Source organism: Sprattus sprattus, assembly GCF_963457725.1.
Source record: "Sprattus sprattus genome assembly, chromosome: 19".
Taxonomy (NCBI): domain Eukaryota; kingdom Metazoa; phylum Chordata; class Actinopteri; order Clupeiformes; family Clupeidae; genus Sprattus; species Sprattus sprattus.
Genome location: NC_137917.1, coordinates 22,386,534 through 22,403,093, shown reverse-complemented (window position 1 = coordinate 22,403,093; position 16,560 = coordinate 22,386,534). Strand labels below are relative to the sequence as shown.

At 42.1% G+C, this 16,560-nt stretch overlaps 4 protein-coding genes across 4 annotated transcripts; all 4 read left to right on the top strand.

Moving 5' to 3' along the window:
* Positions 1–421: 421 nt before the first annotated feature.
* On the top strand, positions 422–4,216 carry LOC308380425 (glyoxylate/hydroxypyruvate reductase B; the record flags this gene model as incomplete). Its single annotated transcript, XM_080857759.1, has 6 exons — positions 422–493; positions 849–1,224; positions 1,309–1,480; positions 2,036–2,214; positions 3,598–3,694; positions 3,865–4,216. The coding sequence occupies 6 exons, from the start codon at positions 422–424 to the stop codon at positions 4,016–4,018; spliced, it is 1,050 nt and encodes a 349-aa protein (XP_080713885.1). The 3' UTR covers positions 4,019–4,216.
* Positions 4,217–4,719: 503 nt separating this feature from the next.
* Positions 4,720–8,834, top strand: pard6ga (par-6 family cell polarity regulator gamma a; the record flags this gene model as incomplete). Its single annotated transcript, XM_080857551.1, has 3 exons — positions 4,720–4,808; positions 5,477–5,699; positions 7,765–8,834. Exons 1-3 carry the CDS (start codon positions 4,749–4,751, stop codon positions 8,832–8,834), a joined length of 1,353 nt encoding a protein of 450 aa, XP_080713677.1. The 5' UTR covers positions 4,720–4,748.
* A 1,288-nt stretch (positions 8,835–10,122) lies between these two features.
* On the top strand, positions 10,123–14,165 carry adnp2a (ADNP homeobox 2a). The gene is made up of 4 exons (XM_080857489.1): positions 10,123–10,190; positions 10,629–10,745; positions 11,024–11,116; positions 11,262–14,165. Exons 2-4 carry the CDS (start codon positions 10,638–10,640, stop codon positions 13,743–13,745), a joined length of 2,685 nt encoding a protein of 894 aa, XP_080713615.1. The 5' UTR covers positions 10,123–10,190; positions 10,629–10,637; the 3' UTR covers positions 13,746–14,165.
* Positions 14,166–14,511: 346 nt separating this feature from the next.
* rbfa (ribosome binding factor A) lies at positions 14,512–16,543 on the top strand. Its single transcript, XM_080857435.1, has 7 exons — positions 14,512–14,789; positions 14,987–15,020; positions 15,108–15,275; positions 15,421–15,530; positions 15,660–15,744; positions 15,829–15,905; positions 16,027–16,543. Exons 1-7 carry the CDS (start codon positions 14,593–14,595, stop codon positions 16,403–16,405), a joined length of 1,050 nt encoding a protein of 349 aa, XP_080713561.1. The 5' UTR covers positions 14,512–14,592; the 3' UTR covers positions 16,406–16,543.
* The last annotated feature ends 17 nt before the right edge of the window (positions 16,544–16,560 follow it).

Here is a 16,560-nt window from a genome sequence, read left to right as displayed (position 1 = left end):
CTACTGGCCTTCTTTTGACACGTCAAGATGGGCGGTTTGACAGTGGATGATACCTAGAACTCGAGCATGGACAGTAGCACAGTTTTGTTGCATAGTGAGATAGATGGATTGACTTGTAATTAAATAGATAACATATTATTAATTGACACGGGTTAATTGTCGCATTGTTACATCTTTATATGGTTACATCTAAAAGAGGTTGGCTGGTAAGTGTGTTATGCCATATAGTAATGTAAAAATGCAAATATAGGCTATTTTTCCCGTCTCTGCCTTTGTGATAGGCTAACTCACTGACGTTAGAATGAGTTAATATGTTGCAATGACTGAAACGTGTGCAGAGAAGCATACAGTTACTAGGGTCAATGTTCTCTGTCATCGGTGAATCGGCACGGGATTAACCGCGTCTGGAAGACATGAAAAAATGATCGTGACACACAGTTTACAGTTGGCTTCTCGGCTGGTTAGAGGTTCTCGTTGCATGTATTCACAGTTGGTGAGAACATTGTAATTGCATGTTGTCCATGACCGATAGATCATCTGTTCGGTGTTGATTTTGTGACCACTTGTAAATCACCTATTGCACGAGAATTTAAACTGTGCATTTACTTAGAACACTTCGTAGCATGGTCATTCAGTCAGGAGAATGTTGACTAACTGTTAGCTAGCCTCTTGAATGAAACGTTGTCTTCCTACACGTCATTCTTGTATTCATTTTGGTAAGTAGACTGTAGATGTAGAGGCGAGCCAACCGAACAGCTGAGAGACTGTCAAATGCAGGCTACTGTCGGTCATTCTATCTCGAAATATTATCAGTGCATTTGTGACCGACTGACCCCGTTCTGATGCAGGCTATGGCGAAACCATGCATATTAGCGACCAGGTTCGGTGTACCAGGAGGAATATACCAGTGTTATGCACCTTGCATTGAGAAGCACTTCACCATAATTCCCACGGAGGAGTTTGCTCAGAACAGAAACAACCTCGCTGGCAACATTCAAGCAGTGTTTGTGTGGGGTGGTGCCCTGAAAGTGGACCACGCTCTCTTACAATCACTGCCCAATCTTAAAGTGGTAGTGAATGGTGGGGTAGGTGTTGACCATTTGGACATACCATTGATCAACAGCTTTGGGGTTAAAGTTTGCAATACCCCTGACGTTGTTGACAATGCCACCGCAGATATTGGCATGGGGCTGATGCTGGCATCTGCAAGAAAGATTATGGAGGGTAAGATGTCTATAACATGATCATATTTTACAGTCTAGTTTGGATGTAACATGGCTAAATCTACACTTCTTTCTCTGCTTTCAGGACATAATTTTTCAGTCTCCCATGACACAGAGGATTTGCCAGAAAGTTCCATGGGCACAGATGTTAGTGGTGCCACCCTGGGAATCATTGGAATGGGTCGGATTGGGTTAAAGGTGGCCAAAAGAGCGGCTGCATTTGATATGAAAATCCTGTATCACAACAGAAACCGGAGGTATGCCCTGTTGTTTCTCATCGTCTCATCGTTAGGCTGTCAGGTTAAATATTGCCGAAACAGCTGCTCTGTCTGTTAGGCAGTTCAGTACATACATGTATTACTTTTTAACTGTATTAAGTCATTATACTGTAACTTAGTTGAGCTTTAGAGTCACACACAGCAACATATTGAGAAAGTGAACTGAGAAAAGTTAATGCAGTTTGTAGTGCATGCTGCTTAACCTAAAAATATGAGGCGTTGTAGTTCTAAAGGCCTAATTAACGTTCACGAGTTTTCCAGTAGGCCCTAAAATAAACATATCCACCAAACACCAGCAACATTCAATCAGCATACCCAGGGATATCAGAAAATATTACATTTATAACATTTCTTCAGACTGACTCACTATAACTTTTGAAGCATTTCATACTTTGAAGCACTTTGTGTTTCAAGAAAAATGGCCAAATATACCTTCAAGAATAGCCGGTCAGATTGTGGTGATCAGAATGGGCAGTTTGTTTTGTCGTCGGTTGTCCTCGGTTACATCTCTGCTGTGACCTTTGCCCTTTGCAGGTCGGAGGACGTGGAGCAGGCAGTGGGGGCCGCATACTGTGCCAAGATGGAGGACCTCCTGAGGAGCTCAGACTTCGTCATGGTGGTGGTGAATCTGTCCCCTCAGACCCACAAGCTGATTGGAGCAAAAGAATTGGCCGTCATGAAATCTACTGCCACCCTGATCAACATAAGCCGAGGTTAAAGGAAACTTTGTGCCGTTTCATACAAATGTTTCTCGTGAATGAAAGATGAAGTATTGAAGGGTAATTTATTGCAATCAGTTTGGGTTTATGCACAACTAGACATAACAAAACTCCATAAGAGGTGACCAGTGCTTTACACTTTTGAATGTGTTGTAATAATGTCTATATGACTAGTATGTAATGTAAGTACACACGATAGTATTACCCTTTTATGTGTCCCAGTGTTGTAACAGATTTACTCCCGCTACACTGAGGCGAAATCACACACAAGTCTCATGATATCACAAGTTCCTTTTAGTCAACAGCTAAAGGGGCCTTCCTTCCTTACGACAGTTCCACATGTGTCAGCGTTTATAACAGGGTCATGCACATTGGCACCCTCTCAGGACAGGACATGGAACTTGCACCAAATTAGCCATGATGATAGAATAGAATAGAATATCTTTATTGTTGTTGCACAAGTACAACGAAATTGAGGTAGCAGCTCTCTGCATTTGATAAATTGGATTTAGAATTTTAATTATAGGTAAAGATAATACATTGCATTAACAGATTTCATTACAGCTCACAAATCCTTTGCAACAAGAATGTGATGTGATGATTACACATTTTTTCCATATTATAAGCACAGCCTTCATTTTCAGGATCCATTTTTGAAAACCTTGGAGTGAAGCAGAGCATTCATGAAATGCAATGTTCCTCTATTATTGGCCCAAAAAAATGCAAGTGGAAATAAGGTGTAGAATATCTAATAGTATTGAATAATATAAAGTTGCTGTGAAATACTGTGAATAATATCTAATGATATTGAATGATATAAAGTTACGGTGAAGAATATCTAATAATATTAAATAATAACAATAAGTTAATAATATAAAGTTGCTGTGAAAGAGAGCACTTCTGCTGCCCTTAACTAGACGTGGTCACTCCATCCAGGCTGTGGTGTTCACAACCATAGTCAACATACAGTAAGGTCTACAGATTGATTAGCCAACATACACTCAGGTCTACAGATTGATTAGCCAACATACAGTCAGGTCTACAGATTGTTTGCTGATTACAGAGCAGAGGACAGACCATTTATTTAACGATCAAAATGCAAAGAGAACTAAACTATTCCAGTATTCCAAAAAGGCATCATTCAATGAAGCTTAATTAATTCTACTTAAATACAAATTTCAGTTTCAATTATATATTCACAAATGACTTATGGGTTTAATTTGGGGAACTGAATCAATGACTGGTGCGCACATGAACAAGAAGTTATTTTCTTTTCATATAAGGGACAGCTGTAATGTCTAGTTTCCAAAAAATTCTGATTAAACCTCTATGCTATGATGGCATAACCTCTATGCTATCTCATCATTCCTTATACAGGATTGGTTGTTGACCAGGATGCCCTTGTGGATGCTCTTCAGAGAAAAACTATAGCTGCTGCTGCTCTTGATGTCACGTATCCAGAACCACTACCCAGGTCCGCACCTTTATTCAGTAGCTAATCTGTGTTTTAAATAAACACAGCTTTGCAACGTTTATGAAAGGCAAATGCCAATGCTTTAGGTTCTGTTTGTGCGATCACCTATCAGAGCTTTTGCTGTTTATATGTGTTTACATCTGACATGGAAGTTTTTTTTAATCTCACAGAGGTCACCCACTTTTCTCCTTCCCAAATGTGCTTGTGCTGCCTCACATGGGTACTCACACCAGAGAGACGTCAGGGGTGATGGTGGAGAGGATGGTGACCAACGCTCTTGCAGCCCTCAGCGGTGGCACACCTCCAGATGAAGTGAAGGTGTAGGACTTCAAGCTGTTGGTTAAATAGAGGATGGAATTAAGTCTGCGTGTACATTGCGACTACATTGGGAGCCATCTGTCAGATTAATTAATACTCCTTTAAATCATGGTTCTCACAGTAGATTTATCTTTTTGTAGTCTTGATTTATCTTATTGTAGCCTTCTTTTAAGAGAGTTGAAAGTGATGATGTATGATTTCAGTTCCAGCAATTTTACAATGAAGTGTTTCATTATTCTCATTCTGTTGGAAAAAAAAAATCACAATATGTGCCTTCTGTGGAAAATAGTACTAATATATTTGTATTACAAGTTAAACTGTTTCATAATGCTTAAATCACATTTTACAATAAAAATCCGAATGAACATATAATGTTTCACGATTGTTTCTTCAGTGCATTAAATGGGATCAGTGGAGGCTTGCAGTGCAGTCCATTGTGGTTAGTAACAGAATTCTTAAATCACTTCTGACAATGAGTCCTCTTCTATCCGGTAGTGCGGTCAAGCCGTTTTTAGAACGGAAAAAGGCGGACTTAAGTGATGTCATTGTAATATTATTTGTGCCTCCGTTCTTGCCGCCCGTCCTGTCTTCTCCAAGCACTGATGGAACGTGTACCGATGGTCGGGGGGCCGCTCATCTAAGGATGTGAATTATTTAGAAGAAGACAACTTACCGCAACGATAAGAAGAAAACATTAATACCGTTTATTTCAGATGGCGTTCAGGCAACTGGGAAAATGAATCGGAGTAAATCGCAGTCTTTGCGCAGCTTTTCAATTGTCGAAGTGAAAAGCAAAGTGAGTACATTTAATTTTGTCCACAATTGTGCTCGGGTACTTGCTCTCAGCCTTAAGTAGCGTAAGGGTAAATAAACATGTAAAAAAAAATGCCTGCGGTGGCCAACGAAGGAATATCCTGTGATACAACTGTGACGGGAAGGAGCACGCCTGCAACGTCAGTATTGTGCGAAAAGTGTTTGGAAAAGTACACAGCCACTTTCCTTTTTTTAGAGATGTATAATTCAATCAGAATTTGTGCATTCAAGTTTCTAGTAATCTGACTGAGCAGTGCTTACAATTATTAAGTTGTCCGAAAGGAATTCCACATAGCATGAATGTTTAATAGACAAGCTAGAGAAGGGCTATTGTTCCAGCTGATTGACTTACTGATGAGGGATTCGAGTTGAACACAGAGAGTCTTCCATGTTTACCAGACATGTCACTCAAATGAACTCTATTCTAAATAGGTTATATAACAGGCTACAAGACTACATTTCAAAAGGCAAGGATGTTTTCCAGATAATGCACTATCCACTGCTTGTTTGAAGGCAATATAATGACCAATACCAGAAATCTTAAATCATGGCAGAAGTGTAAAGACAGTTTTTCCACAAAGAAGAAAAAAAATGGTGTCCAATGTCCATGCTCTTCGACTTCAAGCCTGATACTATTTCTCTATTTTATAGTATGGAGCAGAATTCCGGAGGTTTTCCGTTGATCGGTCCAAACCAGCAAAGTTTGAGCAGTTTCACAAGCTTATTCTACAGTTGCACCAGTTGGCAAGTACTCCAGTTCTGATTGCGTACGCAGACATCCAGGGGGACTTCCTTCCAATCAACAATGATGACAATTTCGGCAAGGCTGTGTCTACTACACAGACACTGCTTCGCATCTTTGTTCAAAGACCAGGTAAAAAAAAGGATCCAGGACACTCCTGTTCTGTTAGATTGCTGCAGTGCCAGCGACAGATTTGCTTCCTGTCCATTACATTTCAAGGAAATAGACACACACTCCAGTCCTGTGACATATAAAAATAACTTAAGTGCCCTCGTGAAAATTATAGCTCTTGCTTGTCTTGAGATGTATGTCCCTTCATTTAAACATCAGACAAGGTTGGATTTACATGTCTTAAAATGATAGAGTTCTTTCTAAAACTGTGTCTCTTATGGGATAATTTCAAGTGCTTAGCCCCTTCTTGAAAGGCCTAGTCTGTATTAATTAGAAGGTCATGGTTTTGAGGAATAAAGTCCAACGTCAAACTGGACCAGCCAAACAAGTTCGTGTTTATATTAACAGGATGAAAAGGGAACTAAATAAATAACTATAATACACTTCTGTTTTACTGGACATATGTGCTGAAGTAAATGTCTCTTGTTGTTCCTCAGCACATTTGTTTACATATTCTGTCTCTCCGCCCAAAATGGGAAGTCATTTTAGCTGTTCATCTGTGTTTACTTGTGAGTAATTGCTCTGAATTCCCCTGCGGTGAGTTTGTTTGCGTGACACGCTATTTACATTTGTTTTCTTGCCACAATTTATTCAGCATCCCAATCGTTGTAGTCTGCTGAAACTTGCTAGAGGCCAAACTTACCACTGTCATGTAAGCAATGCTGGCAGGAGTCAGAAGCAGCATTATGCCTTGGGTTACTTTCAATTGTGTGCAATGAAACAAAACAACCATCAGAAATACACATGCACACACACACACACTATACATTCACACACTATAAATAGTATTTTAACGGCCCTCTGTTCTCTGACTCATAGAAAGGGAGGCCAAGTACATCAGACTAACTAATCTGTATGGGACCGACAGACTAACTAATCTGTATAGGGCCGACAGACTAACTAATCTGTATAGGGCCGACAGACTAACTAATCTGTATAGGACCGACAGACTAACTAATCTGTATAGGACCGACAGAACTAATCTGTATAGGACCGACAGACTAACTAATCTGTATAGGGCCGACAAACTAACTAATCTGTATAGGACCGACAGACTAACTAATCTGTATAGGACCGACAGAACTAATCTGTATAGGACCGACAGACTAACTAATCTGTATGGGACCGACAGACTAACTAATCTGTATAGGACCGGCAGACTAACTAATCTGTATAGGACCGACAGAACTAATCTGTATAGGACCGACAGACTAACTAATCTGTATGGGACCGAGCGGAATAAGGGAATCAGAGTTTGGAAAGATGTTGAATGGGTGTTTCATGAATGTACTAGAGTGTCAGTGGTGTGATCCAGAAATCACTCTTAATTTAGAAATTCATATACATCAGATCTTATGCTGAAGGTATAGAACATAATCTTTGAGTGTATTTATAGTGAATATGTCATGGTTAAGCCATTACCATAATGATTTTTAAAAAGAGCAAGATATCTCATTCATGGATGAACACATAAATGAATTAGTATAGGTAAGAAGCTAGCCATTTTTGGTTATATTTACACATATTTATTTTCATATGAATGGTCTGCATCATTTAGGTATATATAAGAAGGATGCTGTAAAAGATCTTCACTCTTTATTTTGTTGGAAAGACTCATGAGGCCTCATTCTTCACATGTTTATCTACAATAGGTATAGGGGTCATAAAATGTGCAGTCCTTGCATTTGTCCAGTCGAGAGAGGGAAATTAATGTGTTAGTCAATATTTGGAGCTTTTAGGTTAATTAGGCACTTCCTCTTATTCAGTGACATCCAGTAAAAATAGCTCACTGCTACGGTCTATGCCAAGAATAACTACGAAAAAAATATTTATTTTATTATTTTCCCTGCGTAATTAAATTTGATACTTGGTATAATCTAATAGTTTTATGTAAATTGTACAAAGAGATGCATTTGTAATATGGTGTAATTTAACAAAGTGTATGCATAATTGTGCCTGTGTTGTTATTGTGTAAATACATGGTTGTTTCTTTTGTAATTAAATAGTTACTACTCTATTTCTACAGAGGAGGTAGACCAGGGGACCTTCTGCAGCGGTAGTTTGTCGCGGCGGAAGAAGCCGGCTGTGGCTCTGCTCTCTGATACAAATCGCAGGAGAAGGCAGGTCCAGATAGGCCTGCCTCAGGATTTCCGTCCCGTGTCGTCCATCATTGACGTCGACATCTTACCGGAGACTCACCGAAGGGTGCGCCTCTATCGGCAGGGCTCCGAGAAGCCCTTAGGTTTCTACATCAGGGATGGCGCCACGGTGAACGTGACCCCCCACGGCCTACAGAAGGTTCCGGGGGTCTTTATCTCTCGCATGGTTCCGGGAGGGCTGGCCGAATGCACGGGTTTGCTGGCCATCAATGACCAGGTCCTGGAGGTGAACGGGATCGAGGTGGCTGGTAAGACCCTGGATCAGGTGACCGACATGATGATCGCCAACAGCCACAACCTCATCGTCACGGTGAAACCTGTGAACCAGCGCAACAATATCATGCGCCACAGCTACAGCATGTCGAACTTCAATGAGCTGTCTGTTGACGGACCGAGCAGTGGGACCCTGTACCCCGGGAGTGGGACCCTGTACCCCGGGAGTGGGACACTGTACCCTGAGAGCGGGACCCTGTACCCCGGCCTGCCGGTCCTACTGGGAAACCAAAGCTGGATTGGAGAGGGGTTAGAGAGTGACGACGACCTAGATGTGGTGATCGAGAGGCAAATGAATCAACCGCCGTCTCGCTGCTCGAGCTACTCGGTCCCCCGCCCCCCGACACCTCCACGCATGCGGGCTCACTCCCGCCCCAAATCTCCCGGCGGCGGCGGCCACCGTCGTCCGCACTCCATGATCGTCGCGTCTTCGTACCGCTCGCAGCCCTGCCTGAACATCCCCACCAGCCCGACTGACCTGCTGAGCGCCAGCCTGTGCCATGATCTCACTCTCCAGCAGCAGTACCGCAGTAGTCCCACTGTCAGGGGGAGTACCGCCAGCTTGCACAGCAGTATGCTCCGCACACTACGAACAGAGCCTCTCCCCAGCCTGGACGTGGCCCAGGGAGGCATGGAAGAGGATGGGATTGTGTTCATTCTCTAATGTGCACTGATTCCCTGCCTGATGAAATTAACTTGTGTCCTATCAGGTCATTATCGGCCATCAGAATATGCTGACATTTTTACTTTTCTCTCACTGTACCAGGAATTTGCATATGACAGATTTGGCATTAAGCACATGGGCGTTACACTGGAATATGACTTTTATGTATTGTGTATTAAGCATAGTTTGGAGAAAAAAACAGGCTAAGAGCGAAGCAATAAATGTATACTTTAAATGGAAATGCAATTATTAAAGCTCTTTGTCTGGACTTTTTTTCGAGTCACATTTCAGAAACACACAATAGCAGTTATGTAATGTAATCTTTAATAATATCAAGTCTGTAGTCAAACATATTTAAGTAGCTCAGGATAAATTGTATTGTGAGGGATGTCTCTTCTCACTGACATCATGTAGGCTTAAGATTGATTTAGAATGGCGAGGTGTAGCTGGGTTGTCATAAAAATGAATAACATAAATGATATACTCATGAAAAGACTATTTTCCCCACATAACAAGGACCTTTATAGACTCAGTCAGAAGGTGCAGTGCCTTGGCTGAAATGAGAAGTAACTACACACATGGGCGCCTTACAATCACAAAGTCTCTTAATTTTGATACCGATTATGAAAGAGCAATTGTCAGAGAGTGTGCTCATGTTATGAAATTGAACTCTTAACCCTTCTATGTGTTAGGATGTTAGAGCTTTTCATAAGCCACTGCAGGCCACGTATGATGTCAAGGTTACCAATCCAAGCAACCTAAATTAAAAATGTTTGTCAGAGAAAAACGTATTACTACAACTTAGAGAACAAATTATTACTACAACTTACTTGTTAGCTCATGCAAAGATATAGAGAGAATATCTCATCTTACACCACAATCAAGAAGCAACAGGTGAGATGAGGGGTTACCAGGTAACCCATAACACTGGCTTGATGAAGTCCCCACTGTCATCAGGATTAATCAAATGGTTCAATTATGCATTAGAATGGCAATATTGAGCGCTCAGCCCATCATCCTCCCATTGGTCAATCTTCACCAGGCAATATGCAAATGAGTCAACGTCACTTCCTGTCTTCCTGGACGCCATGTTTCACACCAAAGCGGGATAGGGGTGATGGTTTACGGTTGCATACACAAAAGAAATCTACGTGTAATCGAGATACAGTTCATTCAGTAACTTGTTGTACGTGGGACGATCGTTTTGCTAAGTTAAATATGTCGTGTTTGTTATTTCATACCATGTAGTCGTGGTCCGTTCTGCGCGCGCTTTAGTGACGCCGGAAGAGTTCTCCCCTGGTGAAAACAAGCATCCATCCACACAGACCTCGGGAGCACACCGCCTGGACGTGCAAGGTAGCTACCTAAACTAAACACATTTGAGAGGTTATGATACGCCCAATTGATGTACATATTGTGTCGCATTAGTCACACTAAGATAATTGTATCAGTAGCCTACATGCCAAGCTAATAGACATGTCTGTGAGTTGTATTTCATCGTAGAAGCAGCCAGTTAACGTTACAGGTTGATGTTTACAGTTTCTCAACTGTGTGGATTCACGTTGCGTAAAATATTTGGTGTGAAAATGTGGGCCATCTCCAAAATCAAAGGGATATGTCGTTTGGAGCTAACACAAGTGCACTAGGCTGGCTTGGTTGCATCCACTATGTCAGATAAGCATCGCTTGCCGTTAATTTGACAGGACCTGTACAGATCCAGTTTTGGTCTGTCGATCTATTTTTCGGCCACACCTGAAAACTAACTTGTATTTGGATAACTACTTTTCTTTACAGGAAAGCAAAATGTATCAAAACCCAGTTGGTGACTTGGAAACACTTAGACAGTCGAGGAAGAGAGTTAAGAGTATCCTGTCTGACATTGGACTGGAGAGTTGTAACAAGTTATCCGAGGTATGTTCTGGAAATTAATGAACCAAGAATCTATTTACTTTTGTTCATACTTAATAATAGTCATATAAGTTAGAATAGTAAGATTGCATATTTTGAAGTATTTCAGTCATTTTGTATTTCACCTGGAAAAAAAGAAACTACTGCACTAACACACAGTAATATACAAACTATAGAGTAGATACTGACATGGAACAAAACTTGTGTTTTTAAGTTTGGTTAATGTGCCAGAATAAAATACATTTGTTTGTGTAACTAACTTAAAATGACATTTTCATTAGGAGTTGAAGAGTTTTGACAAAGGTGATGAGTGCTTCAACAACACAGAGTGGGATGACCTCACTGACGGATACGGTACCAAACGGAGGAAAAAGGTGGGCTAATGATGTTTCTTAAGCAAGATGCCAGTCACTCACTATTAACCCACTATTTGGCTTTACTTTCTGTGTGTGCTGGTAGAAGTTAAATGTCTAAATATCTTTATTAAACACTGGTGTCTGTCTGTTTCTTTTTTTTTAGTGGTGCTATCGGTCAGAAAAGTTCTGTTGCAACCAGTGCTGGTTCTCCACATGGTCCTGGTACACCTTCAGAGGGCACGTGCAGCGCTGCCACGAGGAGGAACTGGATCTGGCCTCACTGTCCTCCTGCAAAAGCTGCTCCTTCATTGGCTCCCCCCGTACCATCGAACACCACGTCAAAATCTTCCACTCAACAGCCAAGCCGGTTTCCGGCTCAAGCCGAGCGGCAGTGTCAAAACCTGCTGCTACTAAAGCCGTCAGCAATCCACCTAAAGTCGTCAGCAATCCACCAGATAGGTACACTTGTCGCAGCTGTGGCTACCATGATTCGTTGATTTATGTGATGAAGAAGCACGTGTTGGTGAACCACTATGCGACACTGCTGAACCGCTACTTTGGGCATCGAGAACAGAAGCACACCGATGGCTCGATGTACTTTTGCAAAATGTGCAATCTGCCCGCACAGACTTGCGAACACCTGCTTTATCATATTTTAAGTTCGGAGAAACACAAAGAGCTGGAAGTGCACATAAAACCGTTTGTGTGTGAAAATGAGGGATTTGGCCCTAAAAATGGTACACAGAAAAAACTTCAAAGTTTAGCACCAAAGGCTGGACAAAAGGCCACCAAGACCCCTATAACTGTAGTGAAACGGCAAAACTCCAACGTGATTAGTCAGAATCCAACTCAGAGCCCCTCAACGGGTACGGTTCTCTTGGCGGCACCAAGGAGCACCACTGCTTTGCTGTGCAGCCCAGGCTCAAGGCAGATGTATATTCCATCCCAGGCATCAGCCAAAACAGGCTTCAGTATGTTTGTGCCAAACTTGAATCCCAATGCAGCCAAGCAGGTTCCCATCGCTGTGAGGGTCCCCAGTCTACCACAGACACAATCCCGCCAAGTCGTCCTCCCTCCAAGAGTTCACATCAATGTCCCTGGTAGGATGGGGTCACAGCAGCATCCACGGCCTCTTCTGGTGACGCCGAACCCTGCGATGATGCATCCCAACGCCCCAATGCTGTCTTCTCAGTCTATCCGGCTGATTCCCACAGGGAACAACGTCAATGGAGTACCAACCTACACCCTTGCACCTGTCGCGTCACTCACAGTTCCAGTTCAACCTGGTGGTTCCCAAGTTGTTGGCGGCAAAGGGCCAGTGGTATTGACCCAGAATAATGTTACCACTGTCCAGCAGCTCAATACACCAATGTCACCTGGTGCCACAGGAGTGATTGCAGGAAAGAAGCTGGCTTTGTCAAGATCAAAGATGAACGAGCTAGCTGTCTTGTCACCTTTCCTAAAGACTGACAATAAAACAGTCAGGTGTTTAAAATGCAAAATTCTGCTCACAGAGAAGGGGATTTTTCACCATTTGTTGCATGGCTTGAAGTGTCTCTTCTGTCCATCAATGTTCTACTCTGTCAAACAGATCATGGATCACGCAAACACAGAACATAGTCTGTCTGTCAAGGAAAATCGTGATTTCCTCATGAGAGAATTCCAAATTGACACCAACGAACAAGGTAATCTTGTGTTCGACGCTTTTGACCTAAACACAAATATTCCTAAAGAGCAAATCGGGGACAAGGAACTCAACCTGGTGTTAGTGACTGGTGGTCTTGAGAAGATATTCATGAAGATGTACCCAGAGTCCTCGAAGGTGGCTGGAACAGTATCTGTGAAGCATTTCACCACTGGCTGCCCGCTTTGTAAAGTGAGAATCCTAAACAAAGAGGACTATGATTTGCATCTGAAGACCAAGCATCACATTATGGCCACCATCCATGCCATTTTAAAAACTCCCGCATTCAAATGCATTTTCTGCTTAGGTGTTTACACAGAGAAGTTCACCTCCAAAACCATCTCCATACATGTCCAACGGTGCCGGTGTGCGCCCAAGTCTGTTAAAGATGCAGAGAGGCAAATATACCCTGACCCAAACAACCAAGTCGGCAATGGTGCGCTGGCCCAGCCCAAAGTGGGTGGCAGTGCCCCACAACAGAAGAGAACGCCCACAGGAAACAAATTCAACGGAGCACCAACCTATACCTTTGCTCCAGTTCGGGTCACTGTACCTGTCCAGGCCAGACCAGTGGTGGTGAGCAAGATCAACACTACTACAGCTCGAGGTGGGAAGGTGGTACGCAAAGGACGGGGAATGGAGATGAAGTCTCAACAGGCTCGGAAGGAATTGCTCAATAAGTATTTCAACCAAAAGCCCTACCTGACTGAGACGGAGACGGAGACCCTAGCAGCACGTCTATGGTTGAAAAGACCAGACGTGGTTACTGCCTTCGTTAAGAAGCAAAGCATGTGTATGAAAGCCATCAGCACCAGGAGGACTGTAGTGCTTCTGGGGTTTAACATGGCGGAGATGAAAAAGGTGCAACACAATCTTCTTGTTCCAGAAGTTCATACAGTTGATGCCAGTGCTGATGTATCTGTACAAACAGAAGTCCTTATAAAGTCTGAAGAAAGTTGCTAGTTGAATTCAGTTATGCTTGTCGGAGCTTTTCTTGTACAGTTCACCCAAAGCCCTTGACATTAAACTCTGTGTAAACCGGAAAGAAAACCGACAAAGGCCAGTTGCAGATTTCATGTTATGTTTTTCTGAGTTATTGTTGAATTGTTTGTGAAAGTAAAGTTTTCAAGAGGAGTTTATAATTTGTTATCTTATGTCAGACAGTATAGGCTTTTTGTATTTTTTATTCACCACACGTAGATGGGAGACTGTTCTGTGTAATTTGGGCAAACCTGTAAGAAGTATACATATTTTTTTAGTTGGTCAATTAAGGACCATTTAGACTTGCATATAACCTACAAATCGTTCAGACTATAAATGAAGCACATTCTATTTAACATGATAGGAAAAGACCCCATATCACATGGTGTATGGTTTATGAATATGAGGAAACATGTATAAGTGCCTGCTATTCCCTAAATGCTCTAATGCAGTGCTGACAAATATGACATAATACCTGCAGAAGTTTTTAATAAATTGCTGAAACATTAAATAACATTAAATGTGGAGTGTCATTATTTGTGAAAATGCGGGGTGTGGCTTAGAAGTATGTTGTTATTTTAACAAAAATACTATTTTGGTGTTTCCTGTGCGTGGCTGCTTAATGCGTAAACTGATGGTTTGCAGGCGAGGCTACTTTTGCAACCTGCATCCTCAATCGACAATTTGGTCATCGCTTGCTTTAGACTCAGTCAAGACAAGCTGTTGACATTCACTAGGTCACTAAGTAGATACTAGAAATGTCAGCAGTGTGCCAAGCGTATCACTGCCGATGTTGTAGAAATCTCAAGCAATATTAAAAAGGAACAAAATGTTTGCTCAAAGTATAAAAAAGTTGGTTTCTTTTCGTTGTAACGCGAACCGCGTTGTTTGGATCTGCGTTCCACGAACCACGTCTAACACCGTACTCAAAGAACTATGGACACCGGGTGGCTTGGCTAACACGTTTCACACATGTATTTGCCAACATGGAAGTAATAAACTGATGAAAATGTTAAAAGGCGAAAGGTGAGTTCTCTTAGAGGATATTGCAGAATGCTGCGTTTGCTAAGTCTGAGTTTTCTTAGTTCAATTGCTAACTAGCTAGCACAGCACAGTGCTAATCTACATCTCAACCACATCAGCCAGCTAGCTGACTACCTCATTTTGTTATGAGGTGATGTTAAGTCATCTAGTGGTATCTAACACTAAATTGCATTTCCTAGGTCAAAGAAGAACTGGTACGACTCTCCACCTCAGGTAAATGTACAGGATTAACATGAAACTTGCGTTGTCAACCATTAGTACCTGGTCGAAGTATACTCATTTAGATTCCTTATGTTACAGAGACCACCAACCAGCCAAAGTATCCTCAAACAATCTAAAAAGCGCAACCCAGAAGACAACTCGAGGGTTCGTGTGCTGAATAGCATTCTCTTCAAAGCGGTTTCTGACTTGCTGGCCTCGTACGAAGTCAGTCCAGAACTACCTTATTTCAATGTGGAGATTTCCAAGGTGACAACTCTTACTCCATCTTCTGTCTTGGTTGGCCAACACCTAACCTATGAATTTGTAAAGGAAAATGTAAATATTGGAAAACGTAATTCTGTTATTATGTACATAACAAGCTCTACATCAATTATGCTCTCCCATTTGACAGGTATCGCTGTCTCCCGATTATTCTGCATGTCGGATCTATTGGAAGACTGGTGGCACGGAGAGGGATATCCAAATTCAACAACTTCTGGACAAAAGTGGCCCTCGTATAAGGTATCCACCCACGAACATACGTCGCTCGTTGTGCCACTGAAAAGCTTTCTCCTTTGTAATTTAGTAATATATTTCAAATAGTAGAGAAAGGCAAGACGAAGCAATTGATATGGCAGGTTTCCCCCTTAGGTATCTTCTTACATCTCAGCAAATCCTTGGAAGTGTCCCTGTTTTGGTTTTTATCAGGGATAAACAATATGCTGCTCTTAACGAGGTACAGTTTATTATATTAACAGATAATATAACATATTTATACATGTAGTTACTGCATTGACAGTTGGCTGAATTATCTCCTTAGATTGATAACCTATTAAAGGTAGCAGACTTCGGCCCAGATGAAGAGTTGGTAGAGACAACCAGTGTGCAGGAAAGTGGGTAAGTGTTTGTTGTTGTTGTTTGATTGGGTCAGTACGGGTATGTGTAACACTGACATTTGGACTGCAATTCAGCGTGGCTCAAGAAGTAAGCTTTGAACATGTGGTGTATTTCCCACTAGGGTCAAGGCGCACGCCACAGACTACGCTGAGCAGCAGCCTTCAGAGAGAAAGCGGCCTGTGCTTTTTGGGGTGGACCACGATGCCCTCCTCAGGCAGATCCAGGAGTACAAACAACAGGCCAAAGACGCCCTCCCTCTGGCTTCCTCCGCGGCCCTCACTCAACAGCAACTGGACGCTTTTGCAGAGTTCAGGAAGCAGAAGATAATAGAGAAGAAGAAGAAAAAATCCAGAAAGATGATTGACAACGACATCACGCCCAAAGCGTATTTGCTGGCGAAAGAAAACCATTTGCAGAACCCACTGGAGGACTTGGATGACGACCATCACGAAGATAAACAGATAAGCGAACTCATGGCTGAGGACAATAAGAGGCCTTGAGTTGTATTTGTGTCACCATCACATGTTGCTGATTCACACTGCTCTCCCACTGGATCATAAAGTGTACAATAACAGTAGTATGTGTGTGAATGTTCTGTTCGTAGGGGAATTTACCAAATTAAATATAATTTACTTGTGGTTTCCTTGTGAAGATT